The sequence below is a fragment of the Typha angustifolia genome, chromosome 5 (assembly GCF_048772165.1).
Source record: "Typha angustifolia cultivar Huaian chromosome 5, ASM4877216v1, whole genome shotgun sequence".
In the NCBI taxonomy this organism is placed as follows: Eukaryota; Viridiplantae; Streptophyta; class Magnoliopsida; order Poales; family Typhaceae; genus Typha; species Typha angustifolia.
The window spans coordinates 7,643,653-7,670,271 of NC_133243.1; the positions used below are offsets into that span (position 1 = coordinate 7,643,653).

Below are 26,619 nucleotides of genomic sequence, written 5' to 3' on the forward strand. Positions count from 1 at the left end.
ATAACTTATGATCAATTTTGAGGCCAAGGCTCTTAAATTATTATTTAAAAAGAAAAAGAAAAAGAAAAAGAAAGACCAAGTCATAATAAAGCAACAAAACAAGTAGTAAAGAAAGCAAAATCCACCCACTAAAGAGGTTTCCAAACTCCTCAAAGGTGACAGCATACCATGCACTGATGCACATAACTAATCCCCGCCATACCCAACGACCCCCTCACGCGGATTCACATCGCCCACCCTCTCCAGCGCAGGGAACTCCGGTTCTTCCCCTCTACTAGCTCGCCACGTATCAACCAAGGTGGGCCCCGAGAATTCAATTAATAATTTAATATACCTCAGGGAACCTAACGCTCCTTTGCCTAGACGTTTCCACCCAGCTAACCCCCCCCCCCCCCCCTTTACCCGTTTTCTATCCTGAAGTTTGCATATAGCTCCCCGCTTTTGAAGAGATTTTGCACTTCGACCCTGTGGATTATATTTGCAAATAACACCCTATCTTTTACATAAAATAAGAAAGAATTTATCGATATAATTTATATTTGCCGACTTTGTTATGACAAACATAATAATTTTCAAATCACTGATGGTTTTTATTCATATATATATAATATTCAGGGTTTAAATGGCAAAGAGTGTAAATGGTGCATGGACGACAAATATAAATAAACGTAAGGTGTTATATGCATATTCTATTGTTTAACTTTTAATTGCGCCTCTCCCTCATCTCATGTCATCTCTCCTCCTACTCCTTGATCTCACCAGAAATTTCGGCGAGATCTCTAAATCTTCTTAGGAAGGGAGATTAGATTAGATTAGATTAGATAAGAGAGATAAAGATTGCGATCGAGAGGTAGAAGGAAATGTGTGGTAAAAGGTCAAAATTGTTGCCGATGTTTTCTTTGGTTTGACTTGAGCTTCGCCAAATTTCTTCTCTTTGTTATATATATCTCTCTCCTCCATCGGATTCCAGATTAGTTCATGGGCGGGGAGCCCTTCGATCCATGAAGCTTGACCCAGTCCTCTTCTCGAGCGCCTTCGTCTTTCTTTGACTCCCTCCCCTGTTCATGGCTATGATAATCTCCGTCCGTTTCTCGTAAAAATCACACCTTTGCGACGAATTCTCCCAGATCCCGAAACAATTCCGAAGACTCGCCCCTGTTTCTATCTCCAATGGGGTGCACGGGCTCGAAGCAAGCCCGCCTCGACCGGCAGGTCCGGTTGCCGTACTTGAGGAGCTACTCATTTCCGGTAAAGCAGCGTGGCGGAGGAGTCAACTCCCACGTCGTCGCGCTCAAATCCACTACCCTTGGCTCCCTTAGTCTCGATCGGAGCTCAGATGGCCCCGACGAGGAGATGATGAAGTGCTACAACGACGTCGATCGGGATTTCTCCAAGGAAGCCGGAGGAGTCAGCCCTTGGTCGGATATGATCGAGAGACGAATCCCTCGAACGCCGAACAAAACGCCGACGCATGAGCCGGAGGTGATCAATGCTTGGGAACTCATGGAAGGGCTCGAGGACATAAGCCCACTTCGCCCTTCCCCCATAATTCGCTCCTTCTCCTTCGATACCTCGGGATTCGTGGCCGAAGCCAAATCCCGATGTGGGTTCTCGTCGCCGGCACCGGGATTGCCGGTGGTCGAATCAAATGATTCGATTGTATCCGACTTCGATCCCGAGATCTTATCCGCTTTCAGGAAGGCTCTCGAGGAGCTCTCGCCGCCGCACCCGGTTATCCTCCGCTCCCCTGATTATAAAGATCGGATTTTGGAACATAAAGATCGGAAAGTACGCGAAATCCCACAGTTTTCCGGCATTGTTCGTGCTCGCGTCAACGCGTTTCAAGAAAAAATTAACGCCAAGAGGGCTAATTCCAATGCCAACTCCGTAAAGGTAGTGCCTTTTATCAAATCTCCACCGAATAGCGAAAGGAAAGTGGTGTTCTACTTCACAAGCCTTCGAGGTGTGCGGAAAACGTACGAAGATTGTTCGAACGTAAAGTTCATACTGCAAGGTTATGGTGTTCGGATCGACGAGAGGGACGTATCACTGCATGGTGGATTCAAGGAGGAGCTGAATGAGGTACTGAACGCAACTTTCGGCGGCAAACTGCCGCGAGTCTTCGCCGATGGCCGGTATTTAGGCGGCGCAGAGGAGGTGCGGCAAATGCACGAGGCCGGAGAACTGGGTAAAGCTCTGGAGGGCTGCGAGATGGCGGCGATGGGGAAAGGAGGCATCTTTGAGCCTTGTAATGGATGCGGCGGCGTGAGGTTCGTCCCGTGCGAGGATTGCTCCGGGAGCTGCAAGGTGTATGTGGAGGAGGAAGACGAGGGCGAGGAGCACTTCGGGGGATTCCGGCGATGCCCGGAGTGCAACGAGAATGGACTGGTCCGGTGTCCTCTTTGTTGCTGATATGGATAGGATTTATACTTCTGAGGAGTTGCAGACTCGTTTGGTTTACCGAAGTGTTTGATGGAATTGCTATCATCTGTACAGTGAGGAGAGATGTAATCTTCGAGGAGATGAAGATTACATCCTGATAGATATACGACCTTTTCTTCTTCTTCTTCTTTTTCATTTTTTGAACTTAATTAGGGGGCATGAGACCACACGTATGCCTTCTTGGCATCAAGGTTTCTTTTCATCTCTTTCATTTCTTTGGATTGAGACAATAGAAGTGAATTGCTTACAATGTAATAAGGGGTTTTTCTTGGTGCAGTCCAGTGATTGAGTTCCTCTGTCTTCATGCAAATGAAAAGGCATGTGAAGATATACAGATGCAATGCACTAGCTTGATTTCCTATGACTTTTTCACTGTTTGCATGACGAGATACATCAATGTTTGTCCTGGGGTGAAAGCTTAAAAGATTTATAACTTTTAGTGGTTGTAGATTAGATTTACTAGTCCAGAATTCTAGCTGCAGAGAAAACCAGCAGTATGGATCCCTTTTTGGGAAATGCAGACCTAAAATCTCCCAAACTTTGTACTAGTCTTTTTAAAAGCAACAAATTGGCCGGCAAGTGCAGGCTGTATTCCATTCAGATTTGCATGGCCTCTCTGGAAACAATTTCCAGGCTGAAGCCTTTACTCAGAATAGCTAGAGAGGCAGAGAAGTGCGAGAGAGTCTGGCAACAACCACAATTATCTGGTTCTATTTGTCTTTGAACGAGTCACACATACTTAGTAGTATGTTTGTCTTGATTTGACCTCAAATTAGTTCCATTTCAGAGGTGAATAAAATAAGTCTTAATTGAATACATAGACGACTACAATAGCTTCTCTTTAGCCTCTCTCTCTCTCTATCTCCAATGAAGCAAAGTAGTACAGCTAACTCCATACATATATATAATAATCAAAATAGGCATCATCCAAATCTTTCCCGTTCCAAGGGAGGAGGCATAATCCAAGTAAATATCATGAGAAGAAATATGCTCAAACCTTCCCAATATCTACATCCACCATTCTTCAAATAAAATCGGAAAAAAAGGAGACAATTACATCCTCTCCAAGGCAGGAACTACTGAGGTCAAATTTAGCGGCAGTGGCCTGCACCACTCTCTCAAACATGATGGTGCTGCAGCTGCAACAATCGGGAGTAAGCTCCATCAGGACGGGATACCAGCTCGGAATGGCTACCTTGTTCCACAATGCGACCATCCTGGACCACCCCGATGCAATCTACTCCTCGGATAGTTGAGAGGCGGTGAGCTACCAAGACGGTCGTCCGTCCCTTCATAAGCCGCTCCAGCGCTTCCTGCAACACGCACTCTGACTCTGCATCTAGGGCACTTGTCGCCTCATCTAGCAGCAGCACAGCTGGGTCCTTGAGAACTGCTCTAGCTATCGCGATTCTCTGTTTCTGACCACCCGATAATTGCACCCCTCTCTCGCCCACTGCAGTCTTGTAGCCATCAGGGAATGAACTAACAAACCCATGCACATTAGCAGCCTTTGCGGCCTCAATTATTTCATCCTCTGTTGCCCCATCTTTACCATAGGCAATGTTCTCTAGAATGCTAGAAGCAAAGAGAACTGGCTCCTGCTGTACAAGACCAATCTTGAGCCTTAAGGACTTTAAGTTAAGCCTTCTGATGTCCTTACCATCAATCATGACCTTTCCTGCAGTGGGATCATAGAAACGCTCAATAAGGGCGATCACTGTGCTTTTCCCACACCCACTGGCTCCTACAAGAGCTTGGCTCTGCCCAGCTCGGATTCTTAAATTAAAGTCCTTGAAAATGGGAACATCAGGCCGAGAAGGATAAGCGAAGTCAACATGTCGTAGCTCAATCTCACCACGAATGGTGTCAACAGGCTCAGCCTCTGGGTCGTCAGGGTCAATCCGTGTTCCTCTGTTGAGGATGCTGAAGACAGAGCGGATGGACTCCCCACCGCGAACAATCTCCGGGGCAAGGCTCACTGTCTCGGCAACAGAATTGGCAGTGATAACGAGAACAACGAAGACCTTGATGACTTTAGAGAAGGTGGATGCATGAGAGCGGACAAGATGGGCCCCGTACCAAAGGATGAGGGCCTCTGATGCATATAAGGACAGCTGGGAGAGGCCAAAAAGAAGACCAGATGTCTGGCTCCGTCGAAGGCTGCGCTTCTGAGGGATGCGTAGTTCATGGCAGAACAGCGAAAGGATCTTATCTTGTGCATTGAATGCTGCCACAGTGCGGATGTTGCTCACACCCTCTCCTGCAATCATGCTAGTCTTTGCATGGGCCTTCGCTGTGTCCCCTGCGAACCCCTTCATTGAGAGTTGCTGTAGCATCCATCAAGAAAGACACCGTCAGATGCTTTAGAAAGGATTTATTATTCAAAAGACAAAATAAAGAAGCAGCCTGTGGCTTATGAGGAGATCGAATAAATCCATCACTTCCAGACAGCCAAAACAAGGAAGCATTAGTACATATGAAAACGAGTTAAACTCATCAAGAATTGTGCAAACCAAGAGCAATGAAATGACAAGGCACAGGAAATATCCCTAGTTAGAAAAGGGAATCCACCTTTGCAAGGAAAAGGCACTCCTGTCAGAGCACCCACAAGTTGATTTTAAGTCAAGTCCCTCAAAAAGAGAGGTAGGTCAAGGCCCCTTATATCCCTCACTTCAAAGTATATTTAAAGGGTACTGTCATTTTATAAAAGTTTCTCTGCTGATAGTGCTTCCTGCTCCTTGATGTCAGGGACCCAAAGGAAGGAGGGTCCACAGGAGTACAGCAGAATAGAGAATCATACTAAGTCAGAAGGTGCTTTAAAGCCACACGAAAATGAAGCTCACAGCGTTGAAGGGAAATACGTGGGTCATTTCCCCCCAACTTTTGATCTTTCTACCACGCTCAGATAAAGCAAATATAAAGCTGGCAGAGGTTTGATGAGCCAAAGTTACTCCAACTGCATACGACAGTTCTACAGAGGGCCTCGAGTAACAGGCACGTGATAACAAATATACACAGGCAAATAAATAAAGGGGAGCTCCCAATGCATTCTTAATGATATTTAATTGGGTCTTTCCCAATAGGTCAAAAAGAGCAGCATCTTGCCATCTTGCCATCTTGCCAGAATTGAAGAAGAGCACACAGCAGCAGCCAGAAAGCACATGTGCAGTGCAGTAATTTATGGCAGTGTGGCAGGATGAGTTAGAAGATACCACCACAATGGTGCCAGATGCTGAAGAGTGAGAATATCAAGGCAGGATAAAGACGAAATCAAGAAGTGATTTTCTAAATAATTTGAAGAGATTACTAGATAGATTGCCACCTTCGGTAAGGTTCTAACTATGGCAAGCGGGGTTGGTCAAAAATCAGAGCCAAAAAAGGGTGGTGATGCTTCGGTAGCACAAAAATATTATAAGAAAATGAATTGCACACACTATGAGCTTCTTCACTAGTACCTACTGGTGGAATGGTGGAATGGTGGAATGGTGGAATGACAGTACAAACTCAGTGAGGAGGACTTAACATAGAATGCTTTTTACTCTCGTATTGGAAGCTGAACTAGAAAGTAAAGTGATGGCAGTAAAAGAAATAAATAAAAAGGTTTACCTGGGCAAAGTTGGCGAGGACAAGAAGCGGGAAGGTAGCTAGAATGAGGATAGCTACCCGCCATTCAACAATGAAACCAACTATGAAAGATGTAAGAAGGGAGGTCATGTTTTGCAGGATAACCGATATTCTCTCCGCAATTGCAGATTTAACATCGGCTGCATCTGTAGCTAAACGAGCAGCCACGAGACTGGAATTGTTTTCCTCTTCATCAAACCAACCCACTTCGTTCCTTAAGATTGCTGCAGAAACATCATTTACTTATTCAAATCCAATGATATTGATGATCTCAGAAAGAAAACAAATATAGAGGGAGTTTTTCTTCATACCAGAGAGCATCATCCTGCGAACTCTGGTGGTGAGATTTTCCCCCATGATGCTGAAGAAGTAATGCTGCACCAGGTAAGCAACAACAGCATAGAGCCCAGTGCCAATATAGATGAAAACATACTCCCTTGTTTTTCTCTCCATTGCATTGGGGTCCCTATAGTAGAACACTTCGATCATATTGCTCATCACAATTGCAAATGTTGGACCAATAAACCCAGAAAGGACAGATCCGATAGCACCCATTAAGGTATAAGGCCACTCTGGTGCATTTAGCTTCAGAAGTTTGAAGAAGTACCCACTTGGAGCTGGATACTTGCGATCGTTGTCTGCATTAGAGACCATCTCTATACGACCATCTGCTCCAGTGCTGTACTGGTAGCTCAAGTTCCTTAAACTTCCAGACCTGAGGCTTAGAGATTTTGTGGAAAGAGAATGGCTCAGGCGAGAAGACCGAGCTCTACGAGTTGATGGGCCACCAAAATCTCTGCTTCCAGCCATTTCCTGAAATCGTATTAGAGAGGCATATGCCCCAGAGCTGCCTTTGGCAAGAAGTTCATCATGAGTCCCAGTTTCAACAACTTGCCCTTGTTGGATAACAGCAATCATGTCGACATTTCTTATTGTGGAAAGACGGTGTGCAACAACAACGGTAGTTCTCCCAACCATTAGGCGGTCTAATGCCTCTTGAACAATGCTCTCTGAGCCTGCATCCAGTGCACTGGTTGCTTCATCTAGTAGGAGTAACTTGGGGTTCTTCAACATGGCCCGGGCAATTGCAATTCGCTGTTTTTGTCCACCAGATAGCTGAACTCCACGTTCTCCTACCTGTATTAGATTAGCATTTACTCATAAAGGCGTGATTAAAGGGCTTCTCAAGAAAGTAGCTCAAAAAAACCCCACCTACAGTGCAGTATTATCGTTACTTGAGTATACAAGGAAAAATCAGATTCTTTTCTTTCAGTTGCAAATAGATTTGGAAGCAACACCAACTGAACTTCAACTAAACATTACTATAGCAAAGGTACAAGTCTTGAAATAGGTTCTCAAATCTTGTTGATTTGTTAATAAGCCAGAAGCACAAGAAAAAAACCGATCACCTGAGTGTTGTAGCCATTTGGAAGAAGAGCAATGAAGCTATGAGCATTAGATGCAGATGCAGCAGCTTCAACCTCAGCAATCGAGGCATCAGGCTTCCCATAAAGTATGTTCTCAAGTATCGTGGTTGCAAAGAGAGCTGGCTCTTGATTTACCAGACCAATTTGTTCTCTGAGCCATTTCAATTGTAATGTCTTTATATCAACATTATCCAGCAGAACTTGCCCTGCAGAAGCAATACTGAGATATAGCAAATGAACAGAAAAGCAATCACATTTTTTACATACCTTGATTAGGGTCATAGAACCTTTCTATCAGAGCCACAACAGTACTCTTTCCAGATCCACTGCCTCCGACCACTGCAGCAGTTTTCCCTGCAGGAAAGAATAGGGAGAAATCCCGAAAGATGATGACATCAGGTCTTGATGGATAGCTGAAAGTAACATCTTTGAATTCTATGTTTCCATGGACTTCCGCTAAGAACTTTCCATCTTCAGGATCTTGAATAATAGAGGGCTTTTGGCGAATTATCTCCATTAGCTTGTATCCAGCAGTCTTCCCCTTGCTAAAGGCTCCAAGGTTTGAGAAAGACTGACCAAGACTCCTGCATTAACATAGGGATGTACGATATTATTATATTGACGTTTAACCCCATAACAAATGGGACAGAAAGCCATTCAGGCTTATACGATGATCAAGAGTGACCAAAAGTTGTAATCTAAAATGCAAAATTTGAATTATTTTGACATGATTAATCTGTAAGCCATTAGACTTGTGCTAAAGAAAGAACCTGGAAAAAAAAAACCTTCTCTCTAATACTCTGAATGATCGGTTATAAGAAAATATCGGCATTCAAATAGATTTAACAGAACGATGCAAGTAAAGGATGTGCCAGATTTGAAAATTCACTATCAAGTAAAGTACCAGAGCTTAGGTAGTACTAAACTACTAATAGCTTTGGATAATAGAAGAATATTATTATGTAGATTCTCATAAGTATGATGAGCAACTCCATGTATCAATTTATCGGACCAGAACACTCCTAACTTGCAAATAATTAGGAAAGATGAAACTAAAAGTTGTAATAATATTAATCATTACTTGTGTCATACTAATCAAGAATATCAACCCTGTGAAAAAGTAAAATCACACATGATTCAAGTCCAGGAACTTACATGCCACCAACAATGGCAGAAAATATAGCAGTGAATGCCTTCCCTCCATCAGTCTGTCCATTCCTAATGAAGACTCCAGCGTACCAAAATACCAAGGCCCATGACATGCAGGCTATCCCATAAGTGCACCCAATGCCTAGACCTTTAGCCATCCCTGCCTTGTACCCAAGCTTCAATGTGTTCTGGATTGCTTCAGAGTACGAAATGAGGGCTTTACCCTCTCCCACAAATGAATATACAGTTCGAACTTGTGCGATTGCCTGCCCACCAGTATTAGAAGAGCAACTTAAAAAAAAATCCGAGTAAAAAGATTAATGAAGATGCCAGTAAATATATAATATCTGAAACATTTGAAACTCAGGCAGACCATCATTTGGATATAAGCCTTCGATTATCTTGTCTTTAAATTCATTACTAGATATTAATCATATTACAGAAGGTCTTATATTCTTATCCAGGTAATTTTAAATTTAAGCATATTATTATATCTTCGGACAACATAAGTGTTTACCTATTCGCTTGGGATACCCCGCTTTAATCCAAAGGCAGGCTATTAGCTGCATGGCCCACTTTGGATTCCAAGCACAGTTATGACGATTTGGAGGGACAGAGCAATCAAAAGAACCAACTTTAACCAAGCCAAACAACTAGACAGAGAAATCAGAGAACCACAATAATTTCTTTGTACAATGGACCCAAGTTGGTCCAAAAGGTCAAATGCTGGTCGAAGTAGTCCAAGTGTTGCAACACTAACGACACAAGGATATCAAAAACGACACCGACGCTATTAACATCTAAACCACCTTAATTAAAACAAACAAGAGAAGAACTCATCTGGGTTTCTATCAAAGATGCTTACTTGATCAGCGACGATGCCCGCATTGGCGTAGGATTCGCGGCTCTTGGAGGTGAGACCGGTGAGAGTGTACGCATAAAGACCCCCTGCAAACGCAATCCCCGGTATGACCGCCACACTGAGCAGCGCCAATCTCCAGGCCGAGATGAAGCCGACCACCAACCCAGCCAAGAACGTGGAGAGGTAGTGGATAAAGTTACCGACCTGCTTATGCTCAGACTGATCAGATCTGGTTTACGCTTCGGAAAAGAGAGTCGGGGGGCGGCGAGATTACCTTCTCGCTGATGGCGTCCTGGACCAGGAGGGTATCGGTGGAGACGGAGAAGACGATGTCGCCCGTGCGGGCGTCCGTATCGAAGAAGCCTACGTCCTGTCGCAGCACAGCTTCCAGGTACCGCTTCCGTAGTGCGCTCACCTGCCTCTCCCCAGTGTACATCCAGCACGCGATCTCTAAAAGAAAAAACATTTGAGATGGTAAAAAAAAAAAAGGGAAGGAAACGATAAGCTCACGAGGGTGACTGGATCCCAAAAACGCCATTAATGGAGACGCAACATCCTGTCGACTATATCGTGGTTATTTATCTCGTTTTCTCACGGAGAATACCGCGATATTCTCGGTCGCGATCCACGAGGGGAGGTGAAAGCGACGGGACTAATTGCGGAAGACGGAAAGAGACGAGAAGTCTCCACCTTGACCCCACCGGAGGTGAGCCGGTCCAAATCCGTGAACCAATTTATTCCAAAAATAAAATCGGCGGAAATTAACTATAGCATTTTACATATGGACTTGTACTTTTTTTTTAACTAGTTGAAAAATGAGTGAAATCAATCAACCTCCAGCATTTGAGATCTGTTGATCTTTTTATGGAAAAAGACAGGGTGTGATTTGTAAACAGTGAAAATACGGGGTTTGATCGGCAACTTAGTCTCAATGTAGGTTGATGAAAGGAAGAGCTGCTCACCGAGATACGAGGACAAGCACACGACGAGCCCGAGATAAACAAAATAGAGAGCGTACTGCAAAGGGAAACAAATATTAAGAAAATGGAAGGGGGGTGAAATGTGAAATGGAGTTGGGGGGGATAGATCTGAGAGGGAGGTGATCGGACCTTGGAGACCTCGTCGGTCATCTTCCTCAGATCGGCCTGGTTCTTGCCGAAGCCATTGACGAGATCGCCGAAGAGGAGGAAGAAGACGGGCATGGCGGATCCGTGGACGATGGCTCCGATGCTCCCCGCCGCCATTAACCCTAGGTCCCACTTGTCCGCGAAGGAGAAGAGCTCGTAGAACGCCAAGCTCTGCTCCGGCCTCTTCTTCTCCCCTTCCCCCTTCCCTTCTCCAGCCTCCGCCATTGCCTTCGTCCTCCTCCCTCGCCTTCCCTCGCTCAACCTCTCTCTTTCTCTCTTCTTCCTCTCTCTCCCTCTCTAAAGAGTTCGCCTCGGTCTCCGTTACGAGAGGAAGACGAGGGAGAGGAGTGGAGCAAGGGGAAGTGACTATAGAGGAGCTGAGCGACTCCCGTCACTCGCGGTGAGCAAACTTAAGTCAATGATAAGATATATCTAGCTCATTAATGCAGTGTCGGAACGTGGTGTGCCATCTTACCCTGCTCCGCAGGTGAGGATAAGCGTTCCAACTTGGGGTGTGGAGTTAAAAAAATATCGGGAGGAGAGTAACCAGGGTTAGAAGGAATCTAGTTTGTTTCAGAGACCGAACAAGGCGACTGCAATATCAGACCCACCAATCGACCCCGAAAGCTAAAAGGCGGGTGATTGCTTGGGTGCGATATATTACGAGTTTTCGGGGGGAGTTTTCGAGACTGCTTTATGGAGGAGAGAGTCATGTGATAACGAGTATACGACTCGGCCAAGTGTTGTACTTTTTAAGCGGGTGGCGCGAATCAGGTTATTAGGAACAGCCGGGAAGCGAGGAGAACCACATGATTGGGTTTCCATGGTTGATGATTGTGGCCCCCTCATGCCAACCATGTGAGCGGTGGTAGAGGTATTTTTTCCGCCATACTATCCGTTGCTTATCAACGCATCTAATATATATATTAAATAATTTATACTATTAATTTTAATTTAAATAAATTATATTTATTATTTTAAATATAATTTTAATATTTAATTATTTACAATTTATAATAATTAGTTTATTTGTTGATATTTGAGCGGTTAGTTCACCAACAGAGTCGAATGGTCAACTCTTCTATGTGAACAATATAATTAAAATATTATTTTTAAAAGATTACAGCTTAATTTTTGAATCTATGTATATTGGGTTTGCATACCATCTTTCTCAGCAATAATTTATGGTTTAGATCCAATAATATTGAGCTAATCAAACAATAGCTACTACCTTTCAAAGATGCTAGATTTTGTGATCAATGGTTCCATCCCACAAGGGATTGTGAGACTAATTCTAATTTATAACCTTATGGGGGTAAAGTTTCATGATGATCTCCATGACTTATTGAAGAACTCTCAATGCCTCGCATGTTTTGGAGTCCTTTACAGGAAAGAGATGCCTGGCAAAGTTGGATTTTTAGAGCTGTTTGAGTACTGAAAAATAAACTACTATAATTCATCACTTTATTTTATTTATTATTTATTTCTCTGGTGTGTGTGTGTGTGTGTGTGTGTGTGTGTGTGTGTGTGTGTGTGTGTGTGTGTGTGTGTGTGTGTGTAAATTTAACACTAACAGGACCACTGAAGTCCATGCCATAGTGATGAACATAAGCAGATCAAATAATAGGGTTTGTTTACTTTAGCAGAAAGTGTACTAATAATTTATATGGCAGCACTGGAAAGCAGCTGTAGCTATAATTAATTACCCCTCTCTGCACTGCACTGCACTGCACTGCCCTGCACTAATAAGTAAACATTCTAAAGAAAGATTGGGAGGGGTTAATTAATTCAGCTCATGTGATTCTGGCATGTTCATGTACTTGGGAGTACTTGTAAATCATCCACAGAAGTTTCTATTTAGCTTTGGCTTCCCATTTGATTTAGGCAAACTGGATGGAGATGAGATTCCAATTTGAACAAAGATTTAGTCGTAGGTTGGTTGGTGAATGATTAGATTTGTTGGAAACAAAGATTGCGCGATTTGGTTTGAATCTTATTGCCTAATCCCAGAAACTAAGGGAACAAATTAATGAGAGCTGATGCATTAGGCACTATAAGAAGACATGACATATATAATAGCTATAAATTTCTCAAGAGCATGAGACCCAGGATTTTTGCAAATTAATTATATTTAATTGATAATAATAATAATATATGTATTGATTAAAAAAATTATATATACTTAATTTTATATGGTAAATTAGGAAAAATAAAGCATCTCAAAAATGAACCAAATAATTGAGTAACGTACACTAGTGTTCCGTAGTCGGCCCCCCATGGCGAACTCGGCTAAGACTTGAGGTCTCGTCAACGACTAGCATGGGAACGTGAAGTCACTATCGTGATTGAGAGCACACACGGATATATCGCTATTCCCATCTTTTGGATAATATTATCCACGTAAAAGCCGGGTTGGATGCATCTAAGCACGTGAGTCGGTGATGTGACAAAGTTCGCAGTGGGGTCTCACAAACACAAACACCCACCATTCGTCCACCACGTGAAGCCACGTGTCCTTTGCCGGAGTTCCAACTGGAGATACTTGTCTCCTCTCCGGGGAAATAGCTCGGTAGACTAGGGTTTCGGTGCGGGTCAATCAAAGTTCGGATTTATCCGAAAGTACTATTAGATGCGTATTAATATATTAATTATATATAATTAACTAATACAAATTTTAATCATAAGTATAAATTCTCCAATATCCTATTCATATGTTAGTATATTACTCATCTATGGCCCATTCAATCAAAAGGCTAATCTCTCCTTTGCTCTTCTAAAAATTCTAAAAATTCTTAGAGCTAAGGAGCCATGAGAGTGTGTAGCTTAGCAAGTGTTTTAAGCCAGAGAATTGAAAAGAGATTAAGGTTTAACCATTTATATGGAACTTTTAAAGGTACTAGATTATGGGCCTACTTGTTCTTATGGCCCAGGAAAGAAATGTTTTACTTGGATAATATTGGGCTTTTTAGGGCTATTTTTTTCACAAACAAAATGGTTGCAGATTGAAATACAATCAAATCTACATTTAGAATAGAAATCTTAATTTTGGTACGTTTCTAACGATCCTAATCGTGTTCGAAATTTAATACAAAGATCTTAAGACTAAGATTATGATGATCGTGGCCAGACGATCAGATGCTCACGATCAATCGGCATATATGAAATCGGTTTACACCGAATCTCAATCCTCCTTCTTAATTCTCATGCCGAATTAAAAGAAAAAGAAAACGAAAAAAAGATATAACTAGGCACAAACTAAACTTAAAAAAGTGAGTCGAGAGCAAAACTTATTGTCCAATAACACCACTGAATAATTAATGTTGACAGTATAAGTGCAATAGCGTGAAAGGGATATAATCAATCATATCATTGCAACTTGGAAAATATAATCAACGAGTGCTTAGTGGAAGTTTAACTACACTAATTAGCATGCCAAGGTTCCTGGCCTACAAAGTAAAGCATCGCAATGTCTCTCTCTAGCTCTCAAATCTTTTTGCAAGTTGGAATTCAATCCTCTATTTATTGTATTTAGTCTTGAATTTAATAAAAGTACATATCTATGGGTCCCTGTTTTATAAAAAAAAAAAACAAAAATACTGTACTTCTAGGGTTGTCATGGGAAAAAGAAAAGAAGAAAAGGGTATCTTAACTTACTAGGCCCAAAGTGATGAGAGGATTAGAGAGGAGAGATGGACATAATCTTACTCTCGATTTTTAGCCCAACCAAGCTGAGATTGAACTGACTCGATATTGAGTCGAGTTGAACTCAAAGATGCAATGTTCCACCTCGAGCCAAGCTTGAATCAAAGACAGTATAGTTTCCACAAATTTCGACCTAAGGTTAGCTTGCTCGAGTTAGGCTCATTTACTCCGGTACTTTAACATGAAATACAAATTTTATTATCAAACTAATTGATCATAGACTGTAGCATAGCTAGGCCCAATTAACCACTCATATATTGTTCCCGTCCTACCTTAATTACTAACCAAAAATACTATAAATTTTAGATTTTTGCGTGAACATTTCTTAGCATGTTTTACGTTTATTACTATCGAAAAGTTTAGTCCAGTTGTCTAATATATTTATCAGTGATGGTCAATCCGTTGTCTAACCTATGATCTACGAGCTCTTAAATCAATAGTAATAATAATAAATTGAGTATTTTCTGTGCAAAGGTGATTAATTTGACTAAGGAAAAATAACGTATTTTTCTTCACACATGAAGTAACGATATAATTCAATTTGAAGTCACCCATGCTGTACTCGGGTGTATATATATATATATATATATATTATCCTAATTATTGCATGCATTTATAAGCAACGACAAAAGTATATGAAATTATTGATATTATTATGCCTATCTAGAGAGGATACCAAGAGGGAACAGCTATGCAGCATGGTCATATACGTGCAGTCCATGCAAACTTACTCCTATCCTATTTCCCTCCCATGCCATATCCAATCATCTCAACGGCAAATAAATAATATATATCAGTAATTATATTTTAACCAAATCAACCTCCTCCTACTTTAACTTATGTATTTACCCGGGCGAGGTTTTCGGTGCACCGTCAGATGCATACCACCGCATTTATCATATTTATTCGATAGTTATAAGTAAAACTATTTAATTACCATCTAAAAGATTTATATCACTTAAATTAATAAGTAATAATAAAAAATAATACATAAGGGCACATGTAAATATAATAATTTTAAAATGGAAAAATCTCTAATTCTTCGTACGTAAAAAAAATTACGAATCTCTTTTATAAAATCAACTCAAACACTAAAAATAACGGTTACAAAACACTTACAACTCAATTATAATATTCATAATTCTCTTGATAGTGATTTGCTTGACTCTCTCTCAATGCGCTGCTTTCCACACTCGGTACTAACTTTGATAACTCTTAAGGTTGGAGACTTGGCAATATAGTGAAACTCTAACGAGATGGAATATTAAATTTTGATGAATAATCTCCCGAACTTCTTCTCTTAAATATATTTTTGAAGCTCTTGGGCAAACTCTATTTAAAGTTATTCAAACAATATTCAAACGAATTTCAAATAAACTTAAAACAAGCTTTAAATAAACTTCAATATTTACAACAGCAACTCCATTTATTTTTAAGGATATTATGTTACAACCTACAATAAATATTAGAAAAAATACATCATGAATAACTTTATTTGATCACTAATTTACTAATACAAAACCTACGGTTAGGGTAGTAAGATGTATGTTAACGTCATGACTAACTTTATTTGATTCGGTAACAACTAGATAAAATACATCAGGACTAACTTTGTTTAAACACTAATTTAGTAATAATAAAAATCTAGCAATAAGATTTGAGCGGGTGCAATTATGATAGTCAGATGTGTGCGATCAATACGTTAACGTCATTGATTCCACTTGTGCAAATCTAATATATCTTTCATTTCCTTTTTTGTCATTAATTATTTGTTTCCAATAACTATTAAAGTTCATATGAATACATGTTGTAATTAACATTACTATAGAAGAATTATATAGCAAATAAGTGGACTACCAACAGAAATTAATAGCCGTCCATTTCTTTCACCATCACTTGTGGGCCTTATAGTAGTACTTTAGAACTAGCATAATTAGGCCACTAATACATGGATTAGTGCTTTGATTAGAATAATATGGTGGTTATATGGTTAGCAATAGTTTAATTGGGTCCTCTCTAATGTCCCTTGTAATACTCTTGATCACTAAGACATTTTTACCCATGCTAATAGCTATAATTTATTTTATATACTTCACACTAATCTTTTAGAACAATTACATCAGGCATTTGTGTCACTTTACCATTTTATTATTATATCTAAATTAAAAATATTATGTCTTTTAATTATATTTGATATATAATTGGTCCAATTTGAATATTCTCGTTAAAGAGAAAATTGTAAAAGATTTAATAAATTTTATAATACATTTAAAATAATATCGATCAAAATTTAAATATATTTATCATACAACTTAACGCAGAATTTTTGAATTCAACCCCTAATTTAGTTAAATATATCAAAATTGTTATAAATAAAATTACAGGGGGTAAAATAAATAGTTTTTCCGTATTTTTAATATGATTTTATCGATTTTTATCTACCGGATTAAAACTGACGAATAATTAATTAAAAAAAAAAGGAGGGGGGGAGAGACGCCGAGATCAGCAAAAAGGAAACGCTTTGATTGCCAATAGGACCCACCTACTCATTGAGAAGAATAATTTTGAAAGTAATGCAGCTTAGATTGACGAAAGAAACTAAAAAGAAAGAGAATAATGATTTTGAGAGATCCTAATTTATAAATTAAAAAAAGTAGGGGGAGGTGGGCGAAAAAGTGATGGGGAGATAAAGGGAGGTGAAATAGCCACGGAAGCCCAATGCGGAGCTCCAGATTTTCTTTTTAAGGCGTGGGGTTGCGGGGAAGGATCGAAAGGACGAAGAAACCGAAGAAGAGGTCGATTGGGGGAGAGATGATTTTGTTGGAAGAATAAAGGAGAATAAGAACCAAAGAGTAATAGTCATCGAGAGGACTCGTCCGGTTCCCAATTCACTGGTAAGTCTAGCTCATTTTGTTTGCTTCTTTTGTGGATTTTCTTTGTTGCGGTGGCCCAGATCTCCATCTTTTTACTGCTAGGAAGTGATCGAAGGAAAAAAGGAAGGATCTTTCTTGGTGGGTTTTGTGATTTTTGATCTGGGTGTGGAGATTTTTGTGGGATAGCGATTGATGTTGGAGGAGGAGAAGAGCTGCTGATTTTTGTTTCCGGTTCTTTTGTGTAGAAAAATAGAGAGATCTGCCATTATTGGTCTCCCTAATATATATTTTTTTTGTGTGGTGGCGGCTGATTTCTTTGTTTTTGTTTTCTTCCTGCTTCTCCTTTGTTTTATCTCCGAAACATTTCGTTAGATCAGCTCAATCCATTGGATGCTTGCATTTTATCTGCTTGGATTGGCTATCGAGATGTTTCGATTAGTGGGTCTCTTAGAAAACCTTGAAAATTTCAATCTTTATGCATTTATTTACTCTCCTTTTTATGATTACGTGCTGAGTTTTTTTTTTTTTTTTTAAATTGCGCCTGGATCACTATTTTGCTTGAAATTTCCTTCGATCTTTCAAAATTCAGGATAAACTTATCATTTGTGAATTATAACTGCTTTGTTTTCTTTCATATCAGTATATCACTAATACTTATTTCCTATTGCACATAGAAATTTTGATATTTGTAGGTCTGGCTGAGAGAAGATAGGTGTTTTTTTGGAGGCGTTTCAAACTTTCATCTTCTTGAGATTTTGAAGCATGCTGGAGGGACAATCTTGCTTGATCTCAAGGGCAATTCCGAGCTCCTGTGAGCAAGAATCCAAGTGGGTCTACATGACCTACCGTCTCCTCGAGATAACGAGCAACAAAAGGACTCCATGTGTGGAACTTGAAGAGCAGGATGAAGGCGGTGCCGTCAAAAGAGCGAAGTTGCCAAAGAATGCATATGTTGAAGGGACAGGGTCATCTGATTGTCAGGGCGGTGGTGGTCAATACCCCGAGTCGGGTTCTCTTATTAACCAAATAGGTCGGGATAATTCCATCAGTTGTCTTCTTCGTTGTTCTAGGTCTGACTATGATGCTCTTGCATGTGTTAACAAAAGCTTCCGCTCTCTAGTACGGAGCGGTGAGCTCTATAAGCTGCGTCGGTGGCTTGGGATCTCTGAGCATTGGGTATACTTTTCATGTAATGTCCTTGAGTGGGAGGCCTATGATCCCTATAGTGGCCGGTGGATTACTCTTCCAAAGATGCCTCATAATGAGTGCTTCATGAGCTCTGACAAAGAGTCTTTGGCTGTGGGCTCTGAGCTCCTTGTTTTCGGAAAGGAAATCCTCTCTCATGTGGTACTGAGGTATAGCATTCTAACAAACTCTTGGTCTCCTGGCATAGAAATGAAAACTCCTAGATGTTTGTTTGGATCAGCTAGCCTTGGAGAGAAAGCTTTTGTAGCTGGTGGTATTGATGCTTATGGGAATATACTACGGTCTGCAGAACTTTATAATTCTGAAACTGAAACTTGGGTGACTCTTCCTAGTATGAATGTGCCTAGGAAGAAGTGTTCTGGTGTCCTTATGGATGGCAAGTTCTATGTGATTGGGGGGATGGCTAGTAACACAGAGTTGCTAAATTGTGGGGAAGAGTTTGATCCGGAGAAAGGTACATGGAGGGTCATACCAAATATGTCCTCTGGGCTAAATGGTGCAAGTGGAGCACCTCCTCTTGTTGCGGTTGTTAATAATGAGCTATATGCAGCACATTATGCTGAGAAGGAGGTGAGAAAGTATGATAAGAAGGCCAACTCATGGATCACTTTAGGAAGATTGCCGGAGAGGCCAGACTCTGTGGATGGTTGGGGCCTTGCATTTCGGGCATGCGGAGAGCGACTCATTGTCATCGGCGGGCCAAGAACATTGGGTGGAGGGATAATTGAAGTTAATTCTTGGATCCCGGAAGAGGGGCCACCGGAATGGAGCATGATTGCCAGCAAGCACTCTGCGAGCTTTGTTTATAATTGTGCCGTGATGGGCTGCTGATTCTTTTATGTGTAATGACGTTCTTGCCTGCAGGAGCATGTGAAATTGGTTTTATTGCAGTGCATAAAATACTGATTCTGCCTAACGGGTAAACTCTGTTTTTATTAGAATTTCAGATTTTATTCATGGTCCAATAGAACACTTTCTTCTGTGTACTGTTGGGTGTTATCTTATTGTTTCTTATTTTCCCTTATTTCTTTTGCACATCAAGATTTCAACCTTTACCCAACCTTTGTAGATTGTCTTGGATTCTGAATCAAATTTGTTAACTTCTTCATTGTACTCTTGTGCACTATTATTGTTGGGCTGTTGAGGAAGGAAAATCAATGCTGGCATTGTTGTGCACTATTTTTGTTGTTATCATAATTGTGCTCTATGAGCATTCATTATCCACCAAAATTGCATCTCATCTTGATTTGATATACACACTGTTTGTTGAAGTCCCAGCTGGTTGAGTGTCAGATTTGGTAACTAGGAAACAAAATAGATTGGATTTATCATCTACAGATTGATTAGCAAACTTATTCCTTTTAATCATTAATGCTACTACTCGACTTGCTTGCTTTGTTGGAAAGGTAGCCAGTGCAAGTAGTATCAATTTTATTAAGATGGGGGTAGTTAATTGCAAGAAGCTGCATTATAACTGTTAAAGCATACTTCTTTGACCAGTCAAGTTTCAAAATTGCCCTAGACACTGCAAAAGTTTTATTTCACTCAACTAGTTTTAAGATATATTGCCACAATATTAATCTTAAGAAAGGGTGGAACTAATCTTGGAATGATTGCAACATTTGGTCGCATACTTTTATTTTTATCATATGTGTCAAACATATTTGATGTGTATACAGTTGCATTAATTTCATACATATACTTCTAGTAGGATGCAGATGTTCGTATAATTTGATTGCATCAGTTACAGAGATAAGTCATATTAGAATGATCTGCAACTTCAGAACTATAGAAGAAAAGAGAAAGGGCATCATATGAGGCTATATGATGATTCCTTCCATGTACTTAGGAGCCTCACTCAGCAAGAACACTCAGGTCTCTTGACCTAGTAGAGACTAGAGAAGATAGCCTGTAAAGTGGACCTATGCCTGGATATCTGAGAGCTACTCAAATTGATGTATAAAAGTTTGGAGGTTACCTGAAAGAATTTATGGCTATGTTCCTTCATCTACGTATGCATATTCATTTATACTAGGATCCTGTTAATATGTAGTCAAATCAGAGTAATCACGCTTCGCAATTGGCTGTTTGCATTACTACAAAATCATTATTGTTTGCTATCTGAAAAGTTGGTTCTTTTGGATGATTGAATGTCGTGTACAGTCGTCTTGATTCGTGCACTTGAGAATTATTGCCATCTGAATGTCACATTTCACTATGATCAATGCTCAAGAACTTATGAAATCTAATGGAGAAGTTGTCGACATATCCATATAACTATGTGTGCCAGTGTCACTAGGTAGCATTTTAAATAAGCTCTTGGGCTATATGGATTAAAATTTGTGAATGTTTGCAAGTGAAAGCAGCTTGTTGTAAATTTAGCATCAGTATAAACTATAAAGAAAAGCAACACATTATGCTTGGTTAACTCCAGGATATTGCATCTCTTGAGATCTTAGAAACATCATGCAGTGGAAATAGTTATTGTTCATATGGGAGTTTCATGGTTAATACTAGTAATATAACTTACTTGCTATAATCTGATGATCATACATTAGCAGCATAGCATTTATATCTTTTTAGCTTTTCTACAGTTAGATTTCCTTGCAATTTGTTTACTGGTTGTTCTTGCTCTTCTATTCAATATGCCTGCCTCTATGCTTCATGGACTGGTAAAACTATTTATATGAAAAATACTTGTTTAAGCTCATACATTCAAATTTGAAATTCTTTTTACAGGGTCTTTTATGTAAAATGGAGGTAAAGTTCTAATTAGGATATTCCTGTGGAGGCAAAAGATAAAGAAGAAAAAGGGATATATTCTAAAGGCTGCACTGGTTTGAATACGAGGAGATCGTCTACGATATTTGAAAACCGTACCAAGGGACCATTACGGTAAAAGAAAAGAAAAAAAAGTGTTGGAATTTTACTTTTTGGTCCTCGGATTTTTAGCGGCCAATGATTGGTTGGAGGTGATGGATCACTTTACAAGTACAGCATGCCGCAGTAGTACTAGCTTTTAGTTCTACACCGAAGCTACGGTGTCTCGCATCTCATATGATCTTATACACTGGCCTTCTGGGAAAAATAAGAGATAAAATCTCATTTGTCACCATTTTCAATTATAATTATTCCATTAATCCTAATTGACCCCTTAATCCAATTTAAGATGGCCATGAATTTGTGAGCTGAATTTAATTTCAGGTTAAACTTGATTTGTCCTCTATCAACCAAATTCTATTTAATTACTCAAGAAAGTGGCCAGCCGATTCTAATTACATTGTAGAGTGCTTTAATTTGATTAATTGAAATTATTTTTTCTATCGAATTATCTCCCAATTTTTTCTCTGTAATTATATGATTTGAAGAAATAATATCTTATTTTTTTGAAATAAAATTAGAGGAAAGAAATGTAAATGTTGAATAGTAGGTAAAAAATTTAAATGTTGGTTTAAAATAAATATAAATATAATTTCTCTTAATTAAATTGTGTGGTCCTGTAGCTCAACGGCTCAGATCATCCCATCGTTGCGCCAACGGTTACCGCTTAAACGGACGATCGAGATTAATAAACCTTTACTAGACCGGAAGCTTTTATACGGTGCCCTTTTCTTCCCTCCCGTCGCCTTTTTCTCGTCTTCTTCTTCTTCTTCTTCTTCCTCCCGTCGATCCCAAACCCTAACCCTAATTCTCGTCACATGCTCCATAGATCGATGCTGTGAGGAGAGAGATCGATGGAGACGGCGGCGCCCCTGCCCCGCCCTTCCGACCTCTCCCACTCCGTCCTCCAATTCCTCGCCGATAGGTTCCAGACCGAGGAGGACCTCTCCAGATCCTCCGATCTCGAGTCCGAGATCAGGGATCGGTGCGCGGATCTCGAGTTGTCCCTCGACGATCTGGGCCGTAGGCTGTCGGAGACGATTTTTGCCTACGCGTCCCACTCGGAGGAGGTTGGTGGACTCCTTCGTGGCGTCAGGGAGGGCTTGATCGATCTCCATTCGTGTACCTCCAAGAATTCGCGAGGTTCGTTGTGGCCATTAATTTCTAAGTATATTTGCTTTTTCTGTTTGATGGACCGAAATGGATAGAAATGGATAATTGTAGATGTGGGAGAAGAGGATGAGGGATCCGAGAGGAGTGAGCAGATCCTGATGGAGGAGCTGCCGGCGCTGGCGAAGGAGGTCGCGAGAGTGGAGACTGTTAGGGCTTATGGTGGTAAGCGGCAATATTCCATCTTTAGATGTTGGTGGATTTTCTATGTAATATGTTCCTTTAGCCCACTATCTAATAGCTTAAGCTTTTGAACAAGATGGTTATCACAACCCTTCCAACTACGAGAATCAAGATTTCAATTTCGGTGCACTGGATGCCTCTCTGCTATCCCTGTTAGAAAGAGCGCATTAAATGTATTAACTAAGAAGAATTAGAGGTCTTAACATTATTTTGTATTGAAGTTTGAGGAACATGAAAGGATTTTAGGCAGAAGCCTTTGGCGCTAACAGCTATATGTAAGCAAACGAGTATATCTTTTTCTAATAGGTTAAAGAGAACACTTAAAAGTGAGTATATAATAATCTAATTACGCTGAATCTATAATGTGATGCCAATTCCTACTTTATAATTTACTTATTTAAAATTCTTATTTTTGGCCATATGGTATATAATCTTTTTAACTCTCATTAGGCAATACACGTTGTTACATTAGTTCATAAATATAGATTTATGATTTCTTAAACTGAAAGAATTGTATACTTGGTTTAAATTCTATTTCTTTTATGGATTATAACTTGCCCATGTAGACCTCTGAAAGCTGATTATAACTTAAATATGGGGATGTTATCTGAAATGGAAAACAAGTGAAGTGCAATATTAGATGAAAAGCTTTACACTTGTGGGCTTATGTCATGCAATAGTTTAGTCAGAGACAATTAGAAAAACTCTGCTGTTTCAGTTAATTCCTGCCAACATTATTCTACTTTGGCTAGCTTTGATTATACTAAATTAGTGTCTCACTGCCTTTGGCCAGGGACCAGTTCTCTTTAGGCAAGACGTTTGGGTGGTGGAACTCTAAACCAATTATTATATTATGTATGCCTAGTTGCTTACATCTATTTATGCTTATACATTTTTCAGTAACCTCGATTATTTTCAAGTTCTCCAATTTTTGGAATGACCAACTTTTGGGTCATCTTTTAACATGTTTAAGTTAGATTGGTGATTTCAGTTCGACATTGATGAATTTATTGACTGGAGTTTTCTCCTGTGCAGAAACAGCATTGAAACTTGACAGTTTGATTGGTGATGTAGAAGATGCTGTTTCTTCTTCTGTGTCTGGAAAACTTAGATCTCCTCATGCAGTTAACTCAGAGGTGAGCAATAATATGAGAAATGAAAAGTTGGAAGTGTTGAACGCAATAGTCAGCTGCTAAGTTTGGTACTTTTTTTTCTCATCTTTATTTAACAGGAAATTCGTCTGATGGCGATCAAGTATCTCAAAGATATAGAGGATATTTTAACATCTATTAGAAAAACAAGGCCTCAATGGGCTCGTCTTGTCTCAGCTGTAGATCACAGAGTTGATCGAGCTTTAGCAGTTTTAAGACCACAGGCAATTGCCGACCATCGATCTCTCTTAGTGTCCCTTGGATGGCCCCCTCCCCTTGCTGGTTCTAATCTTGCAAAAACAAATCCAGGGAATTCAGATGAGTTTTCAAATCCTTTATTTTCAATGAAGGGGGATTTGAAGAGCAAATACTCTGAAAGCTTCCTCTCCCTGTGCAATTTGCAAGAATTGCAGAGACGGAGAAAATCTCGACAATTAGAAGGATATCATCTAGAAACTGTACTTCGGCAACCATTGTGGGTAATCGAAGAACTAGTTAATCCAATATTTGTGGCTGCACAACATCATTTCTCTAAATGGGTTGACAAGCCGGAGTTTGTATTTGCTCTTGTTTATAAGATTACAAGGGATTTTGTTGACTCCGTGGATGAGATTTTGCAACCACTAGTGGACAAGGCCAAGCTTATAGGTTACAGTTGCAGAGAAGAGTGGATTTCAGGAATGGTGACTGCACTATCCATATATTTGTCAAAAGAGATATTCCCCAAGTATATTGATCTTCTTCAGGCGGAAGGTAGCTTGGGCAACCTTTCAGATGGTGCTCAGGTGCAGGCTAGGATTTCATGGCTTAACCTTGTTGACTTGATGATATCTTTTGATAAGAGAATCCAGGCTTTGATTACAAATTCAGGACTGCTAATTCTGCTGAAAGAAGATGATAATACTCGTGGGATCTCGGCTCTCTCTGTCTTCTGTGATCGCTCAGACTGGCTTGAGATATGGGCAGAGATCGAAAAAGGGGAGATGCTAGATAAGGTGAAACCAGCAATGCAGGACGAAAGAAATTGGAATACAAGGATTCGAGAGGCGGTGACCATCTCTGGATCAGATGACTGCAAGTCTCCTGCAATTTCTGGTGCTGTTCTTCAGGGTGTGTCTTTGTTAATTGATAGAGCTCGGTGTTTGCCTAGCATTCTGCTTAGAGCAAGGTTTATTAGGTTAGTCGCTACACCTATTGTGCTGGAATTCCTTGATTGTATGCTTCGCAGATGCCAGGAAGCAGAGGGTCTTACTGCTTTGGCTGATGATGATGCCTTACTTAAGGTATCACAGGTAATTAATGCAGCTCGGTACTGTGAATCCACCTTGACAGAATGGTGCGAGGATGTGTTTTTTCTGGAGATGGAAACTTTGTCTGATGAAGGTGGAGGTCTGCCTATTTTTGAGGAGGCGATACATGCATTGGAACATTTTAGAATAGAGTGGGTTGATAAGATTTCAACTGTCATTTTAAGGGGATTTGACGCACGTTCCCGGGAGTACTTGAAAAATAAGAAGCAGTGGCAGGAGAAGTCAGAAGGGTTGGCTGTGTCTAGGACCATTATTAGTTGTTTAGATTATCTGCAAGGGAAGATATCCAAATTGGAAGAAGGTCTGAATCTGCTGGAGTTCACCACAATATGGAGAAGTGTGGCGAAGGGGGTGGACCAGCTGCTCTTCAATGGGATTTTTATGAGTGGTGCTAAATTCTACAACGATGGTGTGGGGAGACTCATTGGTGATCTCGATATTCTCTTTGGTGTGTTTGCAGCATGGTGTTTGAGGCCCGAAGGCTTCTTTCCGAAGCTGTCTGAGGCATTGAGGCTATTAAGGAAGGATGAGAGAGAGCTCAAGGACGGAATGTCGAAAGGAGGGAAGGAGTGGTGGCTGAATGGAAACAGTATAAGGCATCTAACTATAGCAGAGGCCGATAAAATTGTGAAAAATAGGGTCTTTATTTGATGATTTTTTCATCATTTAATCTGTAACATGATAAAGGAATAGGAGAAACTATAAGGGAAAATGTTTAATTGGAAGCTTGTTGTATTTGGTGCTGGGGCTTCCCAAATATGGTCCTTTTTTTTGGTGTTACATCTATAATTTATTTCGAACATTCCCTTATTATTTTCGAAGGATGTAATAATTTTCTTTATTCAATTGTTTTTTTTTTCTCAGATTACTATGTCAAACTCCGGAATGTTCAAAAATATCCATGTTATTGCAATTGTTTTCAGCATTCAGACTATCACAAGAAGTTGGTGATTATCTATGCAAAAGTATTCAATATCACTTTCTGTGAGGTATTGACTCTTTGTGGACAATGGGCAGGCTCTTATCATTTATGTTTTGACTCTTATGGACATCATATAGCCGATTTGGTGCTTTCTGGGAAAGAGAAGTTTTGTTTTCAGTGAAAAGAATAGGGTTTTTTTTTTGTTGGATTATCTTGACGATATGCTGTATTGAGAAAAATAGGGTCTCTTCAGGATGGTTATCAACATCATTATGAGTAAACTTGGATCAAGAAATGGAAGAGATGAAATAATTTAGGCTTGGATTGTTGGGGTGTTTTTCGGATCTCTTGAGAGAAAAGAAATCCATATTCTTTTTTTGTCTGATGTAGTTTGAAACAGAGGCAGTGTTGAGCATTTTTGGATCAGATGATGGAAATGAAAAGCCCTCCTTAGCCATTATCAATTTTGGCATCTTGTTTACTACTATAAATTTTGGCAACTTGTTTGCATTTTGTTGTAGGGCCAAAGGGCCTTCGGTTTCTTCTTTTCTTGCTCTGGAGTAAAATTTTCATTACATCTATCTATGGGCC

General features: G+C 40.1%; 4 protein-coding genes across 5 annotated transcripts; 3 read left to right on the forward strand and 1 right to left on the reverse strand.

Annotated features, from left to right (window-relative positions):
* Window positions 1-751: 751 nt before the first annotated feature.
* Window positions 752-2,812, forward strand: LOC140760617 (uncharacterized protein At3g28850-like). The gene has a single exon (XM_073097646.1). It carries the CDS (start codon window positions 1,171-1,173, stop codon window positions 2,410-2,412), a length of 1,242 nt encoding a protein of 413 aa, XP_072953747.1. The 5' UTR covers window positions 752-1,170; the 3' UTR covers window positions 2,413-2,812.
* A 375-nt stretch (window positions 2,813-3,187) lies between these two features.
* On the reverse strand, window positions 3,188-10,973 carry LOC140760263 (ABC transporter B family member 19). The gene is made up of 10 exons (XM_073097149.1): window positions 10,614-10,973; window positions 10,467-10,521; window positions 9,779-9,954; window positions 9,508-9,708; window positions 8,649-8,908; window positions 7,761-8,077; window positions 7,476-7,699; window positions 6,378-7,203; window positions 6,049-6,290; window positions 3,188-4,769 (listed from the first exon to the last, which is right to left on the reverse strand). The coding sequence occupies exons 1-10, from the start codon at window positions 10,854-10,856 to the stop codon at window positions 3,561-3,563; spliced, it is 3,753 nt and encodes a 1,250-aa protein (XP_072953250.1). The 5' UTR covers window positions 10,857-10,973; the 3' UTR covers window positions 3,188-3,560.
* Window positions 10,974-17,019: 6,046 nt separating this feature from the next.
* On the forward strand, window positions 17,020-21,698 carry LOC140760626 (F-box/kelch-repeat protein At1g74510-like). Of its 2 annotated transcripts, XR_012104420.1 has the most exons (3): window positions 17,020-17,227; window positions 17,881-19,331; window positions 21,152-21,698. XR_012104420.1 is itself a non-coding variant. In XM_073097658.1 (2 exons), exon 2 carries the CDS (start codon window positions 17,969-17,971, stop codon window positions 19,241-19,243), a length of 1,275 nt encoding a protein of 424 aa, XP_072953759.1. In that variant the 5' UTR covers window positions 17,020-17,227; window positions 17,881-17,968; the 3' UTR covers window positions 19,244-19,520. The 2 variants fall into 2 exon arrangements, 1 of the variants encoding a protein (XP_072953759.1); XM_073097658.1 differs by lacking the exon at window positions 21,152-21,698 and having other exon boundaries at window positions 17,881-19,520.
* A 255-nt stretch (window positions 21,699-21,953) lies between these two features.
* On the forward strand, window positions 21,954-26,054 carry LOC140760625 (RINT1-like protein MAG2). Its single transcript, XM_073097656.1, has 4 exons — window positions 21,954-22,435; window positions 22,517-22,627; window positions 23,681-23,781; window positions 23,877-26,054. The coding sequence occupies exons 1-4, from the start codon at window positions 22,147-22,149 to the stop codon at window positions 25,755-25,757; spliced, it is 2,382 nt and encodes a 793-aa protein (XP_072953757.1). The 5' UTR covers window positions 21,954-22,146; the 3' UTR covers window positions 25,758-26,054.
* Window positions 26,055-26,619: the final 565 nt, after the last annotated feature.